This window comes from Typopeltis vanoorti, chromosome 13 (assembly GCF_054136105.1).
Source record: "Typopeltis vanoorti isolate ZY-2024b chromosome 13, IOZ_Tvanoo_1.0, whole genome shotgun sequence".
NCBI lineage: Eukaryota > Metazoa > Arthropoda > Arachnida > Uropygi > Thelyphonidae > Typopeltis > Typopeltis vanoorti.
In genome coordinates, this window is record NC_143561.1 from 111,209,684 (window position 1) to 111,236,131 (window position 26,448).

At 36.9% G+C, this 26,448-nt stretch overlaps 1 protein-coding gene across 9 annotated transcripts in view; it reads left to right on the top strand.

Annotated features, from left to right (window-relative positions):
- Window positions 1–26,448, top strand: part of LOC150100469 (5'-AMP-activated protein kinase subunit gamma-1-like) — an 855,293-nt gene that overhangs the window by 752,858 nt on the left and 75,987 nt on the right. For all 9 annotated transcript variants that reach the window (XM_090402490.1, XM_090402487.1, XM_090402491.1 and 6 more), the window contains one exon: window positions 7,395–7,469. In XM_090402490.1, the coding sequence (XP_090258616.1) occupies window positions 7,395–7,469 (75 nt within the window). The remainder of the gene's footprint in view (window positions 1–7,394; window positions 7,470–26,448) is intronic.

A 26,448-nucleotide genomic window follows, 5' to 3' on the forward strand; every position in this document is an offset into this window, starting at 1 on the left:
GGTTTGTAAAGATTTATCATGTAACATTTAATTTCAGGAAAACTTGCTATCATCTAAACAGGTGTAACTTTTGAATTCTGGCAGTTAGGCTGTAGTAGCTTATTTTGGAGTAGTATAACACTATATATATTAATGTATGTATATATCTTTTCAGAATTTGGCAGCTGAAAAAACATATAACAACTTGGATCTAACTATCAAAAAGGCATTAGAATGAGTATACTATGAGTCATAGAATGATAGAAATTATTATTATGCAACACCTCCAAGGAGTCCATGTACTTGCAGGAGGACATTCTGCTACACATTTCTCGCCACCTCTCCTACTACTTAATTTTTCGACTACACACAACTACCATCAACGCCATCTATCACCAGCACCAACAGTATTTTTTGTCTGTAAATATTTCCACATTGATGCTTTATATGTAATAGAAAGTATAGTTATCAACTTGAATATACATGAAAAACAGTGTAATGTTCCATACTAACTTTTACCGTAGAAATTTCTCTTCATCATTAACAATCAGCATCTGAGGCCCCTTACAGTGTATTTGAAAGAATTGGTTTAAAAAAATAGTATTTGGAGAATGGAGAGGTTGTCAGGAATTCAGGTAAGTGGATATACTATGAGTGATAGGCTATTGCTTATAACAAAAACTTCTGCATGACATCTATTGAGGTTGGAAAAGGAGAGCCATTTCAGAGCTGCATTTCTGTAGTTATTATGATTGTTTGTGTTCCATGATTGACTTCCATTTTGTGATGCTTTCTTAAATTCTCTTTTACTGTTAAGTTTTTACAGCATGGAAATTGGTCCATATTCATCTTATTTCTTAGAATTCACGCTTCTGACAGTTTTGCTGACAAAAACTCTTCGCTATGACTTATAATTGAAATTAAACTTGGATATGGCATTATATGATTCAGCTTTGATGAAAATTCAGATATGTTTGTCAAACAGAAATATTCACTTTTTTTCTTGTAATAATACAAATTGCAAAAAGACATTAGTAATGTACTCTTAAGCCATTGTTTCTCAAAGTTGGCAGTTTTGCAATTATGGCAGATCTGGCACTACAGCCCTGCCATATTTTTATTTATTGTAGACCAACTCAATTAAACCAGTACCAGGGAAATTTTTGAGGGGAGAATAACCCCTTCCTCCATCCTCTCCTCCAGCAGGGGATGAAGAAAGGAGTTGGACTTATAGTTTTGTCTGGAGCAGTATTGTGTTTGTCTTGCACAATCATTGTTTGCTTTCAGACCTTTCCAATTAGTTAGCTCAATACCTTTAGTAATAAGAATATTTTAATTATTTTGCTGAACATAATTTATATAAGAGAATGTGAGGTATACAAAATAATAGTATATACAGCATCAACACTCTGAATGTAAGAAAAAAAAATTGGAGTATAGGAAGCTTAATGAGATGCAAAGAACAGAGCCAGTCAGAAAAAGAAATACAAGTTATTTAAATTGTTATATAGTGATAATCCATGTATGTTATTTAGTACAGTGGCACTATAATGAAAGGAATTACTGCACATCTTCTCTCCCTCCCTCCATGTTTTTACTTAATTTTCTCTTATTGCATATTAATTAATATACATATTAATTTTACATATTATTATTACATATTAATACAATTATGAAAGAATCATTACAGTATTATTTACCATCATATTTAGTGGAAATATTCTTTGTAGACATCATGTAAATGTGAAAATAGTTGGTAGTGAGTAGAAGGAACATTGTAAAAACAGATGGTGAAATGGAAGCCTGGTAGTATACAAGAATAAAGGGAAATGCAGAAATCATGTGAATACAGTAATCTATCATTTATTTTACCTTCAAAACAATGACCCTTCAGTTATCAGAACTTGCCATTCTGATAATTGAGTATATAGATAAATGGTACATTATTGTATTATAAAAGGGTGTATGTATGTATACAAAGACAGCAGAGTCTGTTCTGTCTGTCACATAGTACTGATTTGTGGAAGGTCAATGATCAGACAGCTGTGATCATTTAGTGTTAGACAGTATTCAGACTGTGTAACAGATGACAGATGTTATGTTTCCTAGCTGCACAGACAATTCATAGTAAAGTTCTGGAGAATTATGGTTTGGCTGTTAGTATATAAAATGATAAGTGCTCTTTAATCTTTTGGTACTTTTTATGTAGCCATTTTTATATATTTTATGATCCTGAAGATGCCCAAAAATTGCAAGTCTGGTTGAGAAACTGGAGTTGTTCTAACCAGTAAGCTACAAGCTGGAATCCTGCTGGAGATGTGGATGTTTGGGAATGTATTTAGGTGACGGATGAATTTCATTGCCTGATTTTGCTTACTAGTGTGACAAAAAAGACCTGGTGTGACAAAAAAGTTCCATGTTTTGTGTCTATAGTAGTAGTCTCATGTAAACATTCCACCTGCCCATAGTATAATCTTTCATGGGTGGAATACACATAATAAAAATACGATAATAAAGTATTCTATGGAATGTATTGAGTTGGCAAGTAAGTTCGTTTGGTTTTTCACAGTGGAATGAAACACATTTTATTTAATACATTATATAATACATACTAGTCAGTTTTATATTGACCCTCTTTATCAATGACCTCTTGCCATCTGTCCACCAACTTCATTATGCCGCGTTCATAAAACTCCTGAGGTTTACTGGCGAAAAACTGATCCAGGTGTCTTTTGACAGCCTCCTCATTAGCGAAGCTTTTCCCGTCCAGAGAATTCTCAACGATCGGAATAAGTGGTAATCGGAAGGTGCCAGGTCCGGTGAATGCGGAGGATGCCGCAAAACATTTCAGCCAAGATGTAACAATTTACTCCGGGTTGTTAACGATGTGTGGGATCTGGCGTTGTCATGGTGAAACACAACTCTTTTCCGATTTGCCAATTCAGGATGTTTTGTGCTAATTGCACGGGCCAGTCGTGTTAACTGTGAGTAATAGACAGTTGAATCAATCGTTCTGCCTGACAGTAATACCTTGTAGTGGATAACACCTTTATAATCCCACCACACAGAGAGCATGATCTTCTTTGCATGCAATCCCGCTTTCGAGGTTGTTTGCGATGGTTCACTTGTGCCTCCATGATCTTTTATATACCATGTTATCGTACACGACCCATTTTTCATCTCCTATAATCATCCGCTTCAAAAATGGGTCATTTTCTTGGTGACATCGCAGTGAATCACAGATGGATATGTGAGCAGTCATATTGGCCTCAGTCAATTCATGCGGTACCCAAACATTGAGTTTTGAAACATATCCTAGCTTGTGCAAATGGTTTTCAACGCTTAGTTGAAAGTTATTGGTTGATAGGTTCAGTACTGCAGCAATCTCCAGCACTGTTTGTGATGGATTTTTGTCGACGATATCCTTCACAAACTCGAATCAACCTCGGTTGGGCAACCGGTGCGAGGCGCATCACTGATGTCAAAATCTCCAGAATGGAATTTGGCAAACTACTTTTGGCATACGTGTTCTGTTAAGAGACCATCCCCATATATGCTGCATATTTTTTTACGGGCCTCTGCAGCTCGTTTGCCTTTTTTGAAATAAAAAAGCAAAATATGCCGGTAATGTACATTATTTCCTTCCATTTCTAAAAATATGTTACATACACGCAGCTGAAGTAGGGTGAACAAAAATTCACTGAAAGGTTATGTGAAATGTCACCTTTCAACTGCACAATAGCGTTGCACGGTAGCACAACAATAGTGACAGGCGAAGTGGCGTAAACTCGTACTAACACATAAACCGAATGAACTTATTTGCCAACCCAATGTGAAATGATGAGTTAGCGATGTTGATTGGTAAAGCAGTGTGCATAGATGGTAGCAAGTTAGCAGTAAGACAGCGGACTTGAAAGATAGCGAGAATGCAATTTGTGTAAATGACACTGAAAAAATAATTGAAGATATGAAGGCAGAGTTGGTAAAGATGAGGCAAGAGATTAAAAGTACGAGGAATGAACTGAGGAGAATTACAGATTTGCATGAGAGTGTGAGGAAGAATGGTACAGAAGATTTGAAAGAAATGTTGAATGATTTGGGAGTGGCAGTGTACAGATTAAATTATAAGAAGTGTGAATGAAAAAGTGCACAAGGTCTGCCAGGAGGTGGAATGAGCAGGGTGGTTTAAGCATTGGATAAGAGGAGTATATGAGCAAAAGAGTTGGTAGTTGGCACGAATAATTTGACTGCTACTAAGGAGAATGTAAGGAGGACTGTCCTGAGATTGATAAGGATAGATATAGATAACAGTGTAGTAGGTAAGGCAGCCAGCATGAGTGAAGATTGTGAATGGTATGCTAGCGAAGTTGTGTTGGGTCAGAGGGAGTTAATTTTGTGAATGTGCTGGATGAGATTGAGGGAGTGGATAGAGCTGGATAAAAACAGATGGGCTACATTTGAATGGATTTGGTGTGTCATTAGAGAAGCTGTTGCTGCAAGAGAGAATGACTGGAGCGAAGGTAAGACCTGATGAAGCAAAAGGTGTTGTGGAAGAGCAGGAGAGTAAGGTAGGCAATGTTGTTAATGGAGAGGTAAGTGGCGTGAGTGAAGAGAATAAGAGAAAAGGAACACAGAGTGGACGGGGTGGGACATTGTGTGAAAAGTGCAGATGATGGTTTCAGGAGTAGATGCATGTGAGTGTTATTTTCACAGTATTGATGATAATACAGAATGATAAGAAAATAATCTTTATTAATTATTTGCTGATATTTTTCTGGTATTATATCCTACATCTTCAGAACACAAAAATAGTTTCTCACAGTACACAAAATAACAATCTGGTATAACAGTAGGACTATTTTTTTTTTTTTTTTAAAATTGTAACAGACAACACAAGGAACTAAAGTTCTAATTAGGTGCCATCGATGTTGGAAGAATAGAGAAAACAAATATTAATCAGATCTTAAAATGACTGTTTCCCAGATTTGTGGTAAATTGATTCAACCATACTTGTTGAGGTTTGGAATATGTTTTAAAGTTTCTGTTGATTCCAAAAACAATCTCTCCAAATATATAATGACTTCTGTGTAGCACTTTTATTTTCTTCCAAGGCATGGTCAGGTCTAACAGACCCGACTTGCCATAATAATAGTTCCGGATATATTTTTTATGTTCACCAGGCAATCTACAGTCTGTCCATAGTAAGCCTGGGGTATGATGATCTGTTCATGTGAGAATTGGACTTCCCAAAATGAGTCTCTTGACTCCATGCAGGTCTGTTGAAGATGATGATAACAATAATGTACATGTATGGTCTGAAAGGTTCTCGGCCTCGACCATAGATGGTAATACTATCTGCAGTTTTTTTTTTTTTTTTTTTTTTCTAAGTTGGTACATCTGTCATAAGCATCCATGTGAAATTGCAAGTCATTCTATCAGTTTGTTTGTTTTTTTCTTTTTGTAGTTTGTATTGCACTGCTGTCTGAAGCAAAATTGTCTGTATCCCTTGAAATGGATAAGATCGAGTATGATGTGATTATAAAATTCTTTGTAAAAGAAAGGTTTAACACCAAAAGACATTCATTCGAAATTCATAAAAGTTTGAGCACTCTTCTTCTTCATTTTTGACAATTAAGAAATGGGCTGCCAAGTTTAAACGTGACCGTAGCAGCCTTGAAGACGATTCACGTGAAGTATGTCCAAAAAGTGTAACAACACCAGAAATCATTGATCAAGTGCACGATATGGTATTGGATGACCGGCGAGTCAAAGTGCGGGAAATTGCTGAGACTATAGGCATTTCAAAAGAACATGTGGGATATATTTTGCATGAAGAATTGCAAATGAAAAAGCTTTGCGCAAGATGGGTACCTCATTTGCTCACAGCAGATCAAAAACGTACTCGCATGAAAATCTCTGAACAGTGCTTGGAGCTTTTTAACAAGAATAAAACTGATTGTGCTTCGATTTATTACTATAGATGAGACTTGGATTCACCATTATACACCAGAATCCAAACAGCAATCAAAACAGTGGACAGAAGCCAGTTTTCAGCACCAAAGAAGACAAAGTCAGTTACATCTGCTGGAAAGATCATGCCATTAGTGTTTTGGGATGCTAAAGGCATTTTGTTTATTAATTATCTTGAAAAGGGTAAAACAATAACCAGAGAATATTATTCCGATCTTTTAACCTGGCTAGACGAAAAAAATTCATGAGAAAAGACCCGGTTTGCAGAAGAAAAAAATCATCTTTCATCAGGACAATGCACCTGCCCGCAAAGGTGTTTTGGCAATGTGAAAATTAAGGGATCTGCACTATGAATTGTTGGAACATCGACCCTATTCCCCAGATTTAGCTCCCTCTGACTTCTGTCTCTTCCCAAAACTAAAACTCTTCCTCGGTAGTCTGCGTTTTTCTTTGAACAAGAGATGATTGCAGCTGTAGAGAGGTATTTTACAGATCTTACTGAGAACCACTAGAGGGATGGGATAATGGGGCTGGAGCATCGCTGGAATAATATTAGTATTAAGGGAGTTTATGTTGAAAAAAAAATTTTCTAATTATAAATTCATTTTTTCATTTTTGGGCTGAGAACTTTTCAGACCATCCTCATATGTAAATGCATATTTGGTATTTTATAATTTTTGACATGAATTATTCCACACAACTTTACATTCAGGATAACAATATAGGGCACTGCAGAAACAAGGTGCCAGGAAGGTCATTTGTCTTGTTTCTGGTGATCTGCTAGAAGGCACTGAGAATGAGCTGTGTAGAGAGTCTGATTCTTGGCCTGGCCTTGAGGTTAGAAATTTGTGAACTACTAAATCTTCTGTATCAAAGAAAGTGATTAGCATTGCTTTGGCTTTTTTCTTTTATCATTCCCATACATGTGAAGTAGAAGAACCTATAGCACATCACTGCTGTGTGTGTGTGTGTGTGTGAGTGAGAGAGAGAGAGAGAGAGAGAGACAGGGAGAGAAAGTTGGCATTTTCCTTGAAAAAAATCAATTGACATTTTCTTTGAAGAAGAATGTTATTTGGACAGTCTTCTTTGACACTTTAATGTCTTGAATTCACTTAATATTGTTTCTTGAAATACATATTATCTGAATTTACTTATGTTTTTGTGCCAGCTTACCTGGTTTGTAGCTGAATTTGGTACATACACTTTTCCTCTTCAACATTTCACATAGCTGAAAAACATGCTTGCCCTTTAGATCAACCCATTCATTGGTTTAAGCCATTGCTATTTTTTGTAGGTGGCCATCACCGTTCCCTATTTTCTTTGTAGGAAAACTACTGCCAGTAGCTTTCCTATAATGATTGTGCCTTGTGTTTGATATCTACTGTTTTACTATAAAACTTTATTAGTTTGAAATTTTAATTCAGTTTTATTTATTTTTTCTTTAGTGGTTTGAAGGAGTTTTAAAATGTACACTGGATGATACACTTGGGGCAGTAATGGAAAGAATTGTAAAGGCGGAGGTAAATATAGATGTGCTGTTTATTTTAAGCATTAACTCGTATGTTTCTGTTTGTATAAAGTAACAGAAATGGACATACTAAGATAACACATTGAGACTTAATTTGATTAAACTACTATCCATGTAATGATCCATTTATATTTATAAATAAAAACGAATAAAAGTTGAGCAGCACTGAGATGTGAACTGTAGACTAAAATACAAAACATGATAACTAATATTTAAGGAATTGACAGTTATCTATTAGAATTAACTAAATATTAGTTATCGTGTTTAACCAGCATATAAGCCTCTCAACAAGAATAAAATACAAAACATTATTCAAGAAAAAATGAAAGAGTTTGAGAACAAGAACCAAATCTTGGAAATTCGGTGGCAAACCTTGCAGAAAACATTGATTCAGCCAGAGAGGCATGTGGTGAGGTTGTCTGCAAGGTTAGAAAAATCATGGCTCTTATAGAACTCCATGCTGGACACAGGAAGCTAAAGAGGCAGTGAAGGAAAAGAAGAAAGCATATCAAAAGTTCCTGGCAAATAAGTCAGCTAGTGCTCTTAGAGAATACAGAGACAAATGTAAGAAAGCTAAACATTGTGTAAAACTAGCTAAACAAAATTCATCGGAAGACTTTGGTAAGAATATAGAAAATAAATATGAAGAAGATGGCATAATATTCTGGAGGCAGTTGAAAAAGCTCAGAAATGCAGAAGGAGTGCTATAAAAGGAATTAGAGATGATAAAGGTGACATGAAAATGGGAGAAAAAGATTTCCTTGATGTATGAAGTAATTATTTTGAAAAATTGCTAAACAAAACAATCAGTGATAGCACAGTAGTAAAAAATACTCAGTGGGCATGTATTAAGGAATACTTATCCATACTTAAAGTAGAAAAATCCATCAAAAGTCTGAAATGTGAAAAGGCAGCGGGAGTAGATTATATTCGACCAGAAATGCTGAAGTATGGAGGGATAAAAGTCTTACAGTGGCTGCACTGCATAGTTCAGAAGGTCTGGACAGAGGGATGAATTCCAGATGATTGAAGTAGAGCTCTCATAGTACTCATTTATAAAAAGGGAAATAAAGCTGAATGTGAGAATGACAGAAGTATTTCCCTACTGAATGTTAATGGTATGATTTATGCAAATGTACTTGAGAAACGGTTGAGAAGGATTGTGGAAGAGAAGCTTAGTGAGCCAAATAGAGGCTGACAGGTGCCAAGAGAAAATATTAAGCCATTCTTAGTCTTTATTTGAGTTGTAAGTCAGCAGTTACAATTGAAGGTAGTACAGGAGTATGTTTTAATGTTAAATCTTGTCTCACACAAGGATGTACATTATTCCCTCTTTTATTTATTATCTATATGGATTGCAGTATGAAGGAAAGTGGTATTAAACTTGATATCAAAATTGGAGATGTTAATCCCAGCTCTTTACGTTGTGCAGATGATGTTATACTTCTGAATAGCATACAAATCTGAAAAATTTCCTTACTAAATTGAATAACTGTTGTAATAGATTTGGTATGAAGATCAACAATAACAAGACAAAGAGAATAAAAATAGACAGAAGCATTGAAAATATCAAGTGCATTGTGAATGGAGAACTTATAGAACAAGTAAAACATTTCAGCTACTTAGATACGATATTTAGTGAAATGGTAAATTAAATATGGAAATAGACAACAGAATCAATAAAGCTGGTTTGGTAGGAAGTCAACTGTATACATGACAGTGTTCAAACCAGTTTTAACTTGGATCTGAGAGCTGGGTTAGAAATAAAACACTAGACTAAACCAAAGATTAGAGGTGAATAGATGGCATCAGTGGAAATATATTAAAATGAGGATATTAAGAAATAACTTAACATTGTTAGCAGAGCTAATCTCAGGTCACTTAAACAGAATAGGAGAGGAAAGATTAGCAAAACAAGTGTTCTCTGCCAGGTTGGCTGGAAAAAGACTGAGAGGAAAACCAATGTGTAGATGGATTAGGTCAGTAAAAAGCCTTAGAAGATAGAAATATAAGATCTGATAATGTTGGAGTCTTAACAGGTAACAGATTGATTTGGAGGAAAATTATAGATGCGAATTTCCTGATATGTACCTTTAGGGTACATATCAGGAAGTTAATGGCGATGATGCATTACTTTAACCTTGGTATTTCTTCGTCTGGATATTGGCCATTCCCATTATACATTAGATTATGGGATACATACTAAGGCAGTTGATGTGAAGTCATTAACCTCTATATACAAGTGGCTCAGGCGTGAAGATATTTCATGCCAAAACCATTGTTTTGCTTACTTGGATATAGGATTAAAACCAAGAATATAGTTTCTTTTCATCTTTAATTTATAGTAGAACCAAGTTAAAAAAAAAAACTTTCAACGTATATATAAAATGTGTGTGTGTGTGTGTGTGTGTGTGTGTGTGTGTGTGTGTGTGTGTGTGTGTGTGTGTGTGTAAAGCAAAGTCCGTGTTCGATGTTCCCTTATAAGTCATACATTACACATGTAAATTTTGAAATTTGCATAATAAATTTAGTTTAATCCTTTATCCAAGTGTGAGCAAACAAAGTTTGCGCCTGAAAGTATCTTCAGGACTGGGGTAAGGTGGTACAACACCTGAGTCAATTGTTAAGTCAGTAACTGACAAAAGTGTTAAAGATTTTGATCTTCATACTGAATAATCCTTTGCCTCTAGATACAGATTTAATCCAGGAAACCTCATGCAAAGTCAGCATGAACAATCACCAACTTCAGATCAAGCTGGAGTTTTTCACAATATTTTAACAAGATGTGAAAATCAATCAGGGAAACTGTTTTTCTTGGATGCTCCAGGTGGTAGTGGGAAAACATATTTACTAAATTTATTATTAGCTAAGTTGAGAAACCAAGGTAAAATTGCTCTGGCTGTAGTATCCTCAGGTTTACCAGCTACTCTGTTGCAAGGTGGTTGCACAGTTCATGCTACTTTCAAAGTACCACTTACAAATGAGACTAATGGCACACCCATGTTCAATATATCAAAACAATGTAATTTGATGAAATATTACATAAAATTTCTTTGATTGTTTGGGATGAATGTACAATGTCCCATTAAACATCTGTTGAAGTGGTCAATAGAACACTGTGGGATATCAGATCACACGATCGAAGACTGGGTGGAATAACTATTTTATTTGCTAGTGATTTTCAGCAAACACTGCTTGTTGTATCCTGCAGAACCAGGGTGAACAAAATGAATGCTTGCCTTAAATCGTCACTATGGCATGATATAGGAAAGTTTTCTCTCAAAACCATTATGCGTGTTCACCTACATGGAGACTTTAATGGACATTGCTTCTCCTGAAAATTGTTAAAAATTAGCAATGGTGAAGTACAGCAAAGAGATGAAAAAATTATATTAACATACCTAAATATTGAGAAAATTGTCCAAACTGCAGATAGCTGTTGTGCAGTGTTTATCCATCTATTGAGAACATAACAGTAAAGTCCCCTTCTTGGTTTAGGCAAAGAACTATCTTTGCACCTCGAAATGACTGCATGTCATTTCAAGGCTATTGAATGAACGAGCTGGTTCTTTATAAGGTTAATGGATCTGTTAGTGTTTAAAGGCTATTGAATGAACTAGTTGGTTCTTTATAAGGTTAATGGATCTGTTAGTGTTTAAATTAAATTAGTAGATACCCTTGTGGATGTAGATAATGCAGATCATTTTCCAATGGAATTTTTAAATTCGTTTAATCCACTTGGATTGCCTGCTCATGAAATTATTTGGAAAATAGGTGTTCCTATTATGTTGCTCCAAATGCATCCCCCCCCCCCCCAATCTTTGCAATGGAATTAGGCTTCAAGTAAAATTGTTAAAACTGAACATGATAGAAGCTGTGATATTTACAGGTCCTGGTATTGGAGAAATTTTCATTCCTCGGATTTTCCTTCAGACTATCCATTTGCATTCAAACGGTTACAATTTCCAATAAGAGTTTGCTTTGCAGTGATGATTAATAAACTCCAAGGACAGATCTTTAGATTATGCAGGTTTAGATTTAAGAGGTGAATTTTTGGACCACTGGCAGTTATATGTTCTTGAGTTAGCAGTTCTGAGAATTTACTTATTTTCGTCGAGGATAATGAAACTTGTAATGTTTTTTTACAAAGAGGTGTTATAATGTTCACGATTCTACATCATGATGAAAGCACCAAATACTAGAGTAAATACCCTTTAGTGAACCACTGGCAGTATAAGTTCACCTCAGTGAAGCAAGAGAGCTTAGCTAGTTATATATATATATATATATTTATAATAGGGGTGACTGAAACAAAAAAGACCAAAACTGGTGAGATCTTTCTGAGCAATAAATACAAAATGTTATATTCAGGTAATCACAATCAAGGAAAAGAAGGAGTAGCCATAGTATTCAACACAAAATACGAGGCTAATCTTCTTGAATGGCAGTCAGTCTCAAGTAGAGTAATGTGGGCAAATATGAGAGTGGGGAACTGGACAACGAGACTTATTTGTGCCTATGGTCCCACAGAAGGTTCTACTAAGGTAGAAGTGGAGGAATTTTTTGAGGCTTTAGAAAAAGCAACTGACACAATGAAAAAGGAAAAGTTGGTCCTTGTTGGGGATTTAAATAGCAGAATAGGAAATGATTGTGAGACATACAAAAATATATTGGGAAAATTTGGAGAAAAGAGTAAAGCTAATAATAATGGCAAATATCTGCTGGATTTCTGCTCAGGACATGGACTGGTTATTACTAACACCATATTCCAACATAAAAATGTGCACAAATTCACATGGAGAGAAGAAGCAAGGAATAAGTGTATGAATGAGTATATTATGCCCAAGCGAGTACAACGGACAACAAATCAGAATGGGATAGTTAGTATAAGGCATCAAAGTAGGGATGGGACAAATGGGCTTCTGCAATTCATGTACACTAATGCCAGGAGTATTAGGAACAAGAAGGAAGAGTTTTTGGCCATGGTTGGCACTTCCAGGCCACAGGTTGTCGGTATTAGTGAAACATGGCTGACAGAAGATGATAAAGCTAGTGGGATTGAATGCGACGGGTATAGTGTGTTCAGGAGTGACAGGGTGAATAAAAAGGGGGGAGGAGTGTTATTGATGATAGCTGATGAGCTTCAGCCAAGGAGTATAGAAGTTGAACTGCAGGATGGGGAAAAAAGCACATTCGAGGCTGTTTGGTGTGAGATAGAATCTAGCAGAACAAAATATACAATTGGGTGCTGCTATAGACCGGGTGATGGAGTGGATGGTGGGGATAGTATGCATAAGCAAATAGAAGAAATGAGTGGAAGGAGGGTAATTATTATGGGTGATTTCAGTTATGGTAACATTGACTGGAAAGAGGAGAAGGCACATGAGAGGAAGGAATTGGATTTTATGCGGTTATTAAGGGACAACTATCTACGGCAACATGTATTGGAAAATACCAGGGGGCAAAGAGTGCTGGACCTAGTAATTGCAACTGAGAATGTGGTTGTAACGAACATGACCATGTTGCCACCAATTGGTGAGAGTGACCATAAGGTCATGACTTGGGAGGTGGCTAAAGGAGTTGAATTTACAATAAAGACAGGGTACATGTGGAATTACCGGGCTGGTAAGTATGACAAGCTTAGGTGTGTGCTTGGCTCAATGCCATGGCATGTAAAACTGCAAGGGCTGGATGTTGATAGTGCATGGGAGGTGGTTAAGAACTGCTTGCAGGAGGCAATGGCTGACTGTATACCAAGAGTCCGAATAATAAATCAAGTAGGGGTTAAATGGATGAATAACACTATTAAGCTTGAGCTGCAAAAAAAGAAACACTTGTGGGGGGAATTTAAGGAGAAGGGTGACCATCAGGCGCAGGAACAGTATAAAGCTCAGGCCAGGATGGTAACAAGGGTGGTAAGAAAAGCAAAAGCAGATTATGAAAGGAAATTGGCCACGCAGGCTGAAGAGAATCCCAAACAGTTTTTTCAATATGTTGCAAGTAAAAGGAAAAATGCTCATGGTAGAATGATCTTAAAAAATGCTGAGGGTAGGGAGGTAACTGAATCAGTCGATATTGTGGAATTACTGAGCGAGCACTTTGCAAGAGTATATCATCCAGGTGGTGACTTTGCAGGAATGGAAGAACCAACAGCTTATACTGGAATTGTGATGAATGAAGTAGAGGTAACTAGTCTATTACAGAACCTCAATGTCAATACATCTGTGGGATTGGATGGTATACCAGCTCGTGTCGTACGTGAAGCGGCCAAAGAATTGTCAGTGTCCTTGACCATTTTGTTTAATTTGAGCCTCAGGACTGGGTCAGTCCCAAGGGGGTGGAAAGAGGGGAAAATAGTTCCACTGCACAAAGGTGGTTCCAAGGCTGCTGTTGAAAATTACCGGCCAATCAGCATAACAGGAATCATTATCAAGGTCTTAGAGAAAATAGTCACGAGGAAAATACAAGATTGGATAGAAGAAAATGGGATACTGTATCGGGGACAGCATGGTTTTGTGAAAGGTAGGTCATGCCTCAGTAACTGGCTCACGTATTATAACACAGTGACGGCTGAGCTGGATAAGGGTAAGAGAGTGGTTTACTCAGGAGTAGAGTCCACAAGACGGCCTGTGACTAGTGGTGTACCACAAGGATCTGTTCTTGGACCACTGCTGTTTAATTTGTTCATAAATGAATGATATAGGAAAGGATCTGATAGGAACAGTTCATTTGTTTGTTGATGATGCGAAGTTGGGTAGGGCAATAGTGAATGCAGATGACGTCAAAATTTTGCAGGATGATTTGGATAGATTGGAGGTCTGGGCTAAGGAGAATGGATGTCAATTTAATGTGGCAAAATGTAAGGTTATGCATTTTGGAGTGAAAAGATTGGTGGCAGTTTACTGCATTGGTGGAACCGTGCTCCAGGAAATTGATGAGGCATGAGATTTAGGAGTGTTGGTGGATAAGGAATTGAAATTTAGGGAACACATTGCAAAAGTGGCCAAATCAGCTCATCAAATCACTTGGTTGCTGAAGAATACGTTGACAAGCAGAGACATGCAGGTTTTGGTCACCTAGGTTTCTTCTTGATGGGGAGGAGGTGTAGAGGATCCAGAGGCGAGTGACCAAGATGATAGCAGGTCTGTGGAATGAATCGTATGAGAACAGATTGAGGATTTGTGGGTTGCAAAAATTGGTTGATAGGCGGAGGAGGGGAGATATGATTGAGACATTCAAATTACTGAAGGGTTTCTATAAAATTAATTCAGAAGATATTTTTGAGAACAGGGCTGGTTGTGGGAGGACTAGGGGACATTCATGGAAACTGGGCAAAAGTGTGGTTAGTAAAAGTGTTAGAGCTGGGTTCTTTACTTTTAGAGTAGTGAATGAGTGGAATGTGCTCCCTGAGTCTGTGGTGGATGCTGTGACAGTGAATGAGTTTAAGGCGAGGTATGATAGATACTGTAAGAATGTCGAATAGTTGTGATGAATATGATTTGGGGACCTCCCTCGATGAGTCTAATGACTCCCTGGAGTTGCCCGTAATAATAGTAATAGTAATAAGAAAAGTCTCATTGACTATGTTATTGTTGATAGTGATGTTTTCTCACTGGTGCCAGGACACCAGAGTGTACAGAGGATTTGAAATTGGAAGTGATCACTATTTAGTCTTGAGCAGGATAAAATTGAATTTCATATTGAAAAGAATAACATGTAAGAAAGTTTTAAAGCGAATAAAAGTTGAGCAGCTCTCAGATGTGAACTGTAGACTAAAATACACAAAGATTATTGAAGAAAAAATGAAAGAGTTTGAGAACAGGAATCAAACCTTGGAGATTCATTGGCAAACTCTGGAGAAAACATTGATTGATTCTACCAGAGAGGCATGTGGTGAGGTTGTGTGCAAGGATAAAAAAATCAGAACTCCCTGGTGGACACAGGAAGTTAAAGAGGCAATGAAGGAAAAGAAGAAAGCATATCAAAAGTTGCTATCAAATAAGTCAGCTTGTGCTCTTAGAGAATATAGAGACAAATGCAAGAATGATAAACACTGTGTAAAACAAGCTAAACAAAAGTCATGGGAAGACTTTGGCAAGAATATAGAAAATAAATATCAAGAAGGTAAAGTATTCTGGAGGTTGTTGAAGAAGCTTAGGAATGGAGGAAAGAGTGCTGTAAAAGGAGTTAGAGATGATAAAGGTGACATGAAAATGGGAGAAAAAGATATCTTTTAGGTATGGAGTAATTACTTTGAAAAACTGCTAAATGAAACAAGCAGTGATGACGGCACTGTGGTAAAAAACACTGACCAGGCATGCAGTCAGGAATACATATCCATACTTGAAGTAGAAAAAGTCATAAAATAATTGAAATGTGTAAAGGCAGCAGGAGTAGATGATATTCGGCCAGAAATGCTGAAGTATGGTGGTATAAGAGTCTTACAGTGGCTGCACTGCATAGTTCAGAAAACCTGGACAGAGGAATGAATTCCAGATGATTTGAGTAGAGCTCTCATAGTACCCATATATAAAAAGGAAAATAAAACTGAATGTGTGAATTACAGAGGTATTTTCCTACTGAGTGTTCCTGGCAAGATCTATGCAAGTATACTTGAGAAACAGTTGAGAAGAATTGTGGAAGAAAAGCTTGGTGAAGAACAAGTTGGATTCAGGCCAAATAGAGGCTGTCAGGATCAGATCTTCACTTTACGACAAATAGTCGAGAAAGCATGGGAATATAACAAAGATCTGTATTTAAGTTTTGTTGATTTGGAAAAGGCATATGACAAGGTGCCAAGAGAGAAGCTATTCAATATGCTGCAGTTATATGGTGTCAATGGGGCATTATATCAAGCAATACTTAGTCTTTATTTGAGTTGTAAGTCAGCAGTTAGAATTGAAGGAAGTACAGGAAGATGGTTTAATGTTAAATCTGGTGTGAGACAAGGATGTACATTATCCCCTCCATTTAGATAATGTTATTCATTATCTATATGGATCACATTATGAAGGAAAGTGGTATTAACATGATATCAAAATTGGAGATGTTAATGTCAGCTCTTTGCTTTATGCGGATGATGTTATACTTCTAAATAAATCCGCTACAAGTTTGCAAGATTCTCTGACAAATTGAATAGCTGTTGTAATAGATATGGTATGAAGGTCAGCAATAAAAAGACAAAGACAATGAAAATAGGCCGAATCATTGAAAATGTCAACTGTGTTGTGAATGGAGAACCTGTGGGACAAGTAAAACATTTCAGCAACTTAGGCAAGATTTTTACTGAAGATGGTAAATTAAATATAGAAATAGACAACAAAATCAGCAAAGCTGGTATGGTGGGAAGTCAATTGAATAAATTCATATGGAATAAGAGAGAAATTAGTCAGTACACTAAATTAGCTGTATACAAGACAGAAGTAAAACATTGACCAAAGACTAGAGACCGCAGATATGTGAGTCCTGAGAAAGATTATAGGAGTGAACAGATGGCATCAATGGCAATATCATATTAAAAACGAGGATATTAGGAAAGAACTTGACATTGTTGGCATCCAGGAATGCGTTAGCAGAGCTAATCTCAGGTGGTATGGTCACTTAAACAGAATGGGCGAGGAAAGATTAGCTTTCCTCGCCCATGTATTCAAAATGCTTATAAAGTGTTTAAATATATTTTTAAGCACACAGACAATAAATTAGTTTTCACTACCAATGAATAATATTTTTAAAAAAATTATATTTTTTGTTTGTTCATCCTTCATGGAAGTTCATTGCATCACACAGTATGTATTCCTATATTTTTTTAAAAAAGAATTTCCATATATTTTTATCATCATGAAATTCCTGACATATTCCCTCAATTCTCTGTACAGGATCTTATGATAGTACACCCACAGGTATGAGACCCTTCGACGCTTCTGCATGTCAAAAGAAGCAGAATCCATTCTGATAATAGGGTAATCAATCCTTATTGTGGGATGAGTGTTTATTATTACATGTCGGAAAATTAACTTCTCTTTTATGATCAATGTAGAAGTGGTAACTATTTTGCTTGTATAACAGTTGGAAAATTTTACCTATAAAGCACGTGATTTTGCGTGTTGGTGACCAATTCATACATCACCTTATTTCTTTCTCCCCTTCAACATGAATTAACTCTTTTTGGCAGTCTGCCAATGACAGCTCTCGCTTATGTGGTCGGACTATACTTCAGGAAAAGTTACATCATTACTAACTTCCTATTAGCAATTTTCCTCTGTTATCTTTCAACATTCCAGTATTATCAGATCTTATATTTCTGTCTTCTAAGGCAATTTTTACTGTATCAATCCACCTACATCTTGGTCTGACTCTGGGTTTTTTTCCTGCCAACCTGGCAAAGACACTTGTTTAGCTAATCTTTCCTCTCCCATTCTGTTTAAGTGGCCATACCACCTGAGATTAGCTCTGCTAACATATTTCTGAATGCTAACAGTGTCAAGTTCTTTCCTAAATCCTCGTTTTTAATATAATACTGCAATTGAGACCATATTTTCAGTCTCCTCTTATCTGTTGTCTCCAGTCTTTGATCAAGAGTTTTATTTCTAACCCAGCTATCAGATCCATAAGTCAAAATTGGTGAAGTGTTTTACACTTGATGAAGTGTTTTACAGCTAGTTTAATGTTTATGATTCAAGTGTTTTGATCAAGTGTTTTACAGCTAGTTTAATGTTTATGATTCAAGTGTTTTGATCAAGTGTTTTACAGCTAGTTTAATGTTTTGACTAATCTCTCTCTTATTCCATATAAATTTATTCATTTGAATTCCTATCATACCAAATTTTCAAATTTAATTACCATTTTGACTAAAAATTGTGCCTAAATAGCTGATATGTTTTACTTGCTCTATAGGTTTTCTGTTTAGAATGCAGTTGATATTTTCAATGTTTCTGCCTATTTTCATTGTCTTTGTCTTGTTATTGCTGATTTTCATACCAAATTTATTACAGCAGAGGAAATCCTAAAGGCTTGTCATGGATTTATCATCATCATCAAATTCCTGACATGTAACCTCAAGGGGTGTACAGGATATGATAGTACTACATGAAATTACAATTTTCCTCCAAATCAGTCTATTACTTGTCAACATTATCAGATCTTATATTTATATTGTCTAAGGCACTTTGTACCGTATCAATCCACCTATATCTTGGTCTTCCTCTGGGTCGTTTTGCTGCCAACCTGGCAGAGAACACTTGTTTTGCTAATCTTTCCTCGCCCATTCGGTTTAAGTGACCATACCACCTGAGATTAGCTCTGCTAACGCATTCCTGGATGCTGACAATGTCAAGTTCTTTCCTAATATCCTCATTTTTAATATGATATTGCCATTGATACCATGTGTATCAATGCCATGTGTATCACGCCTCTAATCTTTCTTAGGACTCTCATATCTGCGGTCTCGAGTCTTTGGTCAAGTGTTTTACTTCTGATCCAGCTCTCAGATCCATAAGTTAAAACTGGTTTGAACACTGTCTTGTATACAGCTAATTTAGTGTTCCAACTAATTTCTCTCTTATTCCATATGAATTTATTCAATTGACTTCCTACCATACCAGCTTCGTTGATTCTGTTGTCTATTGCCATATTTAATTTATCATCTTCACTAAAAATCGTGCCTAAGTTGCTGAAATGTTTTACTTGTTCTACAGGTTCCTTGCTCACAACTCAGTTGACATTTTCAACAGTTCTATCTATTTTCATTGTCTTTGTCTTTTTAATGCTGACCTTCATACCATATCTATTACAACAGTTATTCAATTTAGTCAGGGAATCTTGCAAACTTGTAGTGGATTTGTTTAGAAGTATAACATTGTCCGCATAAAGCAAAGAGCTGACATTAACATCTCCAATTCTGACATAATGTTTAATACCACTTTCCTTCATAATGTGATCTATATAGATAATGAATAACAGAGGGGATAATGTACATCCTTGTCTCACACCAGCTTTAACATTAAACCATCTTCCTTACTTTCTTCAATTCTACGTGCTGACTTACAACTCAAATAAAGACTAAGTATTGCTTGATATAATGCTCTTGACACCATATAACTGTAGTGTATTGAATAGTTTCTCTCTTGGCACCTTGTCATATGCCTTTTCCAAATCAACAAAACTTAAATACAGATCTTTGTTATATTTCCATGTTTTCTCAACTATTTGTCGTAAAGTGAAGATCTGATCCTGACAGCCTCTGTTTGACCTGAATCCAGCTTCTTCACCAAGCTTTTCTTCCACAATTCTTCTCAATCGTTTCTCAAGTATACTTGCATAGATCTTCTTCCCAGGAACACTCAGTAGGGAAATACCTCTGTAATTCACATTCAGTTTTAATTCCCTTTTTATATATGGGTACTATGAGAGCTCTACTCCAATCATTGGGAATTCGTCCCTCTGTCCAGGCTTTCTGAACTATGCAGTGCAGCTACTGTAAGACTTTTATACCACCATATGTAATGGATTTATTTAGGAGTATAACATCATCTGCATAAAGTAAAGAGCTGAGATTAACATCTCCAATTTTGATATCAGGTTTGATATCACTTTCCTTCACAATGTGATCCAGATAGTTGAAGAATAAATGCAGAGATAATATTTGCCTTTGTCACACCTGACTTAACATCAATCCATCTTCCTGTACCTCCTTCAATTCTAACTGCTGATTTGCAACTCAAATTGAGACTTCAATATTGCTTTATATAATGTTCCATTTACACCGTATAACGACCAATTTGAACAGTTTTCTCTTGGCACTTTGTCATATGCCTTTTTCACATCCTCAAAACTTAAATACAGACCCTTGTTTATATTCCCATAATTTCTCAGATATTTGTCTGAAAGTGAAAATCTGATCGTAACAACTTCTGTTTGGCTTGAACCCAGCTTGTTTTTCACCAAATATATTTTTATCTTTATTTTATTCCTTCTGATAAAAAAAATTCTATGTTTTTTTTTAATCTACTTTAAGGTTTTAAATTCCTCTTCTAATTATTATTCTTGTGAGTTCAAGAATAATCATTTACAACAGGAATTTATGTCTCAAAAATCTTTAAATCAACAAAATCAGAAACACGATGTTTCTTAAGGTATATCTAAAATCAACTTTCATGTTAACACTTTTTTAAAACATTTATGTTTTAATATTTAATCACAGGAATAACCAGTATTTCTATACCAGGGGTGCCGTGTAAGAATATAGGGATATTGTATTGATGTGCATTTTAGAGGAGCAACATGAAAAATCTTTAGAAAGATGGTGTGTTTTTAAATACCATCTTTCTGGGAAAAAAAAAAAAAAACTTCTTGTGAGCGGTTACCATGTCATATATAAAAGCATTGATTAAGAATTAGAACTAAAGTTCTGGAAGGCGATCTGTACAGAGTTGCTAAGGAATGTCCGAGTACAAACTGTGGCTTTTGATCCTGTCCAAACCTTACCTTCCTGTAGTGTACCCATTTAGTATGTGATCCCCATCAGAGTTACTATGTTAATGAGGATGGACTAGCAGTTTGAGACTTAGCCAACTAAATTGTATTCTATCTTTGCATAAACCATACATTGCAGTATGATGCAACAGATGTGTCATGCCATTGTGGCTGGTGTCAAGCAGGGTCCCTCCTGTTTTTGCCAGGGCAAACATTAAATGTTAGAGCTGCTGGATCAAACCACATAAATTGAAGTATCAATAAAAAAGAAGTGGAGCTGTTGGAAGAATCTTTAGCTAATAATAATGGTAAATAACTGTTGTACTTCTGTACAGAGCATTAGTAACACCAGTGTTCCAACATTCAGATGTGCATAAATTCACACAGCAAATGCACAAGAAATAAGAAAAACAAAACAACCTTAATAGAGATATTGTTAAGGTGATAGGCTACAAGAGTATGCAGAGAATTAGAAGTAAGAGATAAACACTGTTTAAATTTGAGCAGGATAAAAATAAGTATCCTATTGAGAAGAAAACTGCTTTATTCTTGTGTTATTTTATCATTAAAAAATAATAATAAATAAATGATTTCAATTCCCTTTACATTAGATAACAATCAGAAATGTCCCTATTGGGGGGGGGGGGCGAATCCCATCCTTGGGATGGCCTTTTCAATCTCCAGAAATCTGGAAACTGAGAAGGCTGTGAATGTTACATTAGTAGTTACCTGCATAACTGCCAACATTTTATGGCTCATGAACATTAGACACTCCTTCACAACCTCAACAGGCAGCATCCTGGAATCAGTTTACCATAGAAAAGGAAAATAATAAAGCTAAGCCTTTCACGGCCTTCCCTTGCCCCCTCCCAACTCAAAAAAATCCATGCCGGCTCAATCATCGCTTGGAATAACAAGGATCGCTTGTTTGGGAGGAGGGCAAGCTTCGAAAAATATGCCCCCTAAACAATACTCTCTCTCAAGATTTGTTCCTTAAACATAGGACTATCTAAATTCAAAGCTGAAGTCACTGGGAAAAATAGCCAAAGACAAAATGATTGATGTCCTGGCTCTCCAGGAAACCCATGTGCCTCACACAGCTCTCAATAGATTAAAGATCCCAAGCCTAATTCTTGTGTCTTATAATTGCCATCCCAAGCATGGCCTGGCAACCTACATCCGGCCTGGTCTCAAGGACATAATACAACACGTGCCTGAAGCAGAATACTCCATAGGTATTAAAATTCAAAATACCACCATCTACAATGTCTACAAACCACCATCGCAATTCTGGCCTGACAAGATGGACAGGCCGCCACTTCACCCTGCTATCTATGTTGGTGACTTCAACTCTCATCACACCATGGGGGGGGCTATTCCTCTAACAACCAGGATGGTGATAACATAGTTAATTGGATGAATACATATAACCTGTATTTGATCTATGACGCCAAGCAAGAAGGCACTCTTCACTCAGCCAGATCGAACAGAACCCAGAAACTACACCCCTGATCTGTGCATAGTCTCTAAAGACCGCCTATCAGATTCCCTAATAGCCAGCATTGACCTACACTAATTGAGACAAGTACATCAATCCCAATCATCAGTGGAATACCGATTGCTATATGGAACCTTCGCAGATCCAACTAGAATATATTTGAAAAGCAAATCGAGCAAATCATTACAGCAATATCACCCGCTCCTAATTGCTATTCCAGATTTGTTAAACTAATCAAAACTACATCCAAAGCCTCTATTCCTAGAGGCTACAGAAAACAATGCATCCCATGCTGGAGTAGGGATACAGAGGAATTTTTAACCAAATATTTGGTTAAAAATTCCTCTGTGTCCCTCATAGCCAAAAAAGAAAGAAAAAATTGATCTCGACCATCCATGAACTTGACTTCATCAAATCTAGCCAGAAAACCTGTCACTTCTGAGCAAATTGGATTGGGGGGGGGAGCAGAGCCGACAACATTCAACTACCAGAGGTAACTCCTGATCAAATGGTTAATCATTTATTGAAAACCTCCAAGATAAGTCCCAGTTCTACCAGGAAAATAACTGTGCAAGCTTCCATCAGAAAAAATCTGAAGAGGGCCTCCAAGCTTTCTAAACTTGTACAGCCAGATTCCCTTGAAGAGGTGCAGGAAGCCTTAAAACTCACCAAGAATGGCAAAGCTGCAGGAGTGGATGGTATCCTCCCCGAGTTTCTAAAAACTTCTCAGCCAACGAGGTTAAACATGGCTGGTCCCCCTTTTCTCAAATGTTATAACAACTGGAAAACTATCAAAACTGTGGCTGTAAACCAAAATAATTGCTGTGCCGAAACCAGAGAAAGATCCAAATAATGTAAAAAATCTACGACCTATCTCCTTGCTTTGCTCCACCTTTAAGCTTTGAACAAATTCTCCTTAAAAGAATTTCACCACTCATTGAAAAAGCACTCCCGATTGAACAAGCTGGTCAGGCCGTGAAGAAGTTGCTGTGACCAGGTCCTGGCCCTGACAACATAGATTGAAATAGGCTTCCAGAACAAACTTAAATCCGGAGTCACTTTCATCGATCTAACAGCTTATGACACAGTCTGGATCAGGGGCCTCCTAAAGCTAGGCAATATCATAAGATGCAAAACAACTTTACAGCTTTTTTGAATCCATTCTCTTCAACAGAAAGATCCAGGTCCATATTGGTGGGAAAAAGAGCAGGCCCAGATTCCTCCACAGTGGTCTTCCACAGGGCTCTGTGTTATCCCCCTTTACTATTTAACATCTACATGTCAGACTTACCACATACCAGCTGAAGCAAATATGTATATGCCGATGATCTCGCTATTCTACACCAGTCTACCTCCTTTGGCAACCTGGAAACAACCTTGAACACAGACCTGAACATCTCCTCTGCTTAAAATACACCTGGAGGTGTACTTTAAGCAGTGGTACCTGAAGCCAAACCCAATAAAAACTGTGCCTACAGCATTCCACCTGAACAATGCAGAGACAAACGACCTCAACCTCTCTTTTTATGACAAAATGGTAGAACATGAGCCTAATCCGAAATACTTTGGAGTGAGCATGGACAGAAGCCTAACTACAATAAAAGCCACATCATCAACCTGTCCAACAAAGTTAAAACAAGAAATAATATCATCTCACGGCTTGCTGGAACAACCTGGGGTTGTGGTGCTGATGTCTTAAGGTCATCTGCACTAGCCCTCACATTTTCTGTAGCAGAATACTGTGCCCCTGTCTGGGAAAGAAGTGCGCACACTAACATTATAAACACCCAGCTAAACTCTACCATGTGCACAATTGCTCCACCAAATATACGGAGAAGACAAGCCTTGATTAAAGTATTTAATAAAGTAAAGTAACCTCGCATTTGCGATTGATTGTAGGATTTTGTGATTGTAGATCACAAAATCCTTTCTGGTCCATGGATGAACTTTCTTCAGCTGCCTTACCATCAACACCTGACATGTTGAGAGAACACTGGTCCAACAGTCTTCCAACAAATGGTTTCCTGGTTGAAGATCCCTGTGCTCGCAGCCTGGTTTTACTCTTCCTAGGAAGATTTGGTCATCTATCAATAGAATCAGAACTAGGGCAGATATGGCTACCTACTACATAAATGGAGACTATCAGACCACCATTACTGTGACTGTTCCCATGTGGCCCGGAAGATCACTCATATTGTAAATAACTGCCCAAGGTGCCAATTTCGTATGGTAGCCTCCAGGTCATTCATGCGGTGACAGATGAGGCCCTGGATTGGCTTTCTGGTCTGGACATTGACTTGTAGCTGCTTTTGCTATAAGAATAAATAAATGTACCAAGGAAGGGCAGACAGTCATCAGCTTCCTGTTCCATTGTGAAGTGAATTTTGGGTGTTGGCTATTTAAATGCACTATAAATGTATCCAGTGTGCTGAACCATATGGCCAGATAGCAAACACATCATTCCAGCTTGGTTAGTGAAATTGGAGAAAGAGAGCCAGTTAGAATTATGTACACAGTGGCCATAAAATAACTTTCCCTCTTTGGAGAATCTATAGCTAAAACCAGTAAACGGAATGAGACCAAATTTTATATTGAGACTTTTGAAGGCATGGGGAGATGATTTCTGCAAAAAAAAAAAAGATTTAGTACAAAAAGTCGCCGATAGGGGAAATTTTGGCACTGGTGGAGCCGAAAGCCATCAAATATTTGCAGTAAACGCAGGTAAAAAGGATTATGCAAATTTTACTGTGCATATGTGACAGCAGCACCACCAATTCCACTTAAAAAGGGATTGGGAACGTTCAGGCAGTTATTCAAATGACTGATGAATTGTGCTCAATATGTGTCAAAATGTTGTCATTCCATTTTATCTGCCTTTAATGTAATTATCCGCTTGTTTTTGGCTCTGCCAGCACCAAAATTTTCCCCTATTGGCGACTTTTGGTACTAAATCTTTTTTTCGTGGAAATTATCTCCCCCATGCCTTCAAAAGTCTCAATATAAAATTTGGTCTCATTCCGTTTATGTTTTAGCTACAGATGCCTCCAAAGAGGGAAAGTTATTTTATGGCCACCCTGTACATTAAAATCACTAAGAAAGATGATTTCACTTTAGAAATTTGGATTAAATGAAATTTAGCCTCAAAGATAATTCAAAGAGGTTGGAGTGATTTTCAGAATTGGAAGAATGATAAAGACAGCAAATGACTAATACAAAATGTGGCAAAGAAATTTTAAGTCCCAATAGGTCATCAAAGGTGATATTCTAGATTACGCATCCTTTGACAAGGAATTTCAGATCACCCTATTCCGTGACTGCGTTTCATCCGGTTAGCAAAGCTTGAAGCTTCCTTCCCCATCTGTAGTGAGGCTTGCCATAGTTCTATTATTCAAGATGATTACAGATGCACTAGGGATTGGACCCAGTATCAAGGCTCCCAGATAGTGACAGCATTGAACAGAATGAAGATTTTTATATTTCAAAGATGAAGAAAAGGGGAACATCTATCCACGTGTTCCTTGGACATCAATAAATGCTTTATGCTTGATGTGCCACTTCACCATGTGGAGCTGTTGTATGCTTTTCTGGAGGCTTCAACTCTCTGAAGATCAGTCACTCCATACACACCATCCATCCATCCATCTCATTGATGGTCTACCCCTTCCTGTTTTTCCAGGAATTTTACCTTTTACTGTTCTGAGAGGTCCTCTTTCCATCCTTTCATTGAATCCAAGGAAAATTTCAACTTTCTTCTGTCAATATTCTTAAGGAGCCTTAAAGTTCTACTGATCCTTTCTAGCACCCATCTGTTTGTCCACTTTTCAATATATGATATCCTCAACAGGCTTCTGTAACACAATGTCCTGAAAGCGGCTACCTTTTCCTATCAGACTTCTTTAGGTTCCAAGTCTCATATCCATAAATTTTTGTTTGAAAAACAGCTGCATCCAAAATTCTCAACTTTGTTCCCATGGAGATGGGAACAAAGTTGAGAATTTCTTCC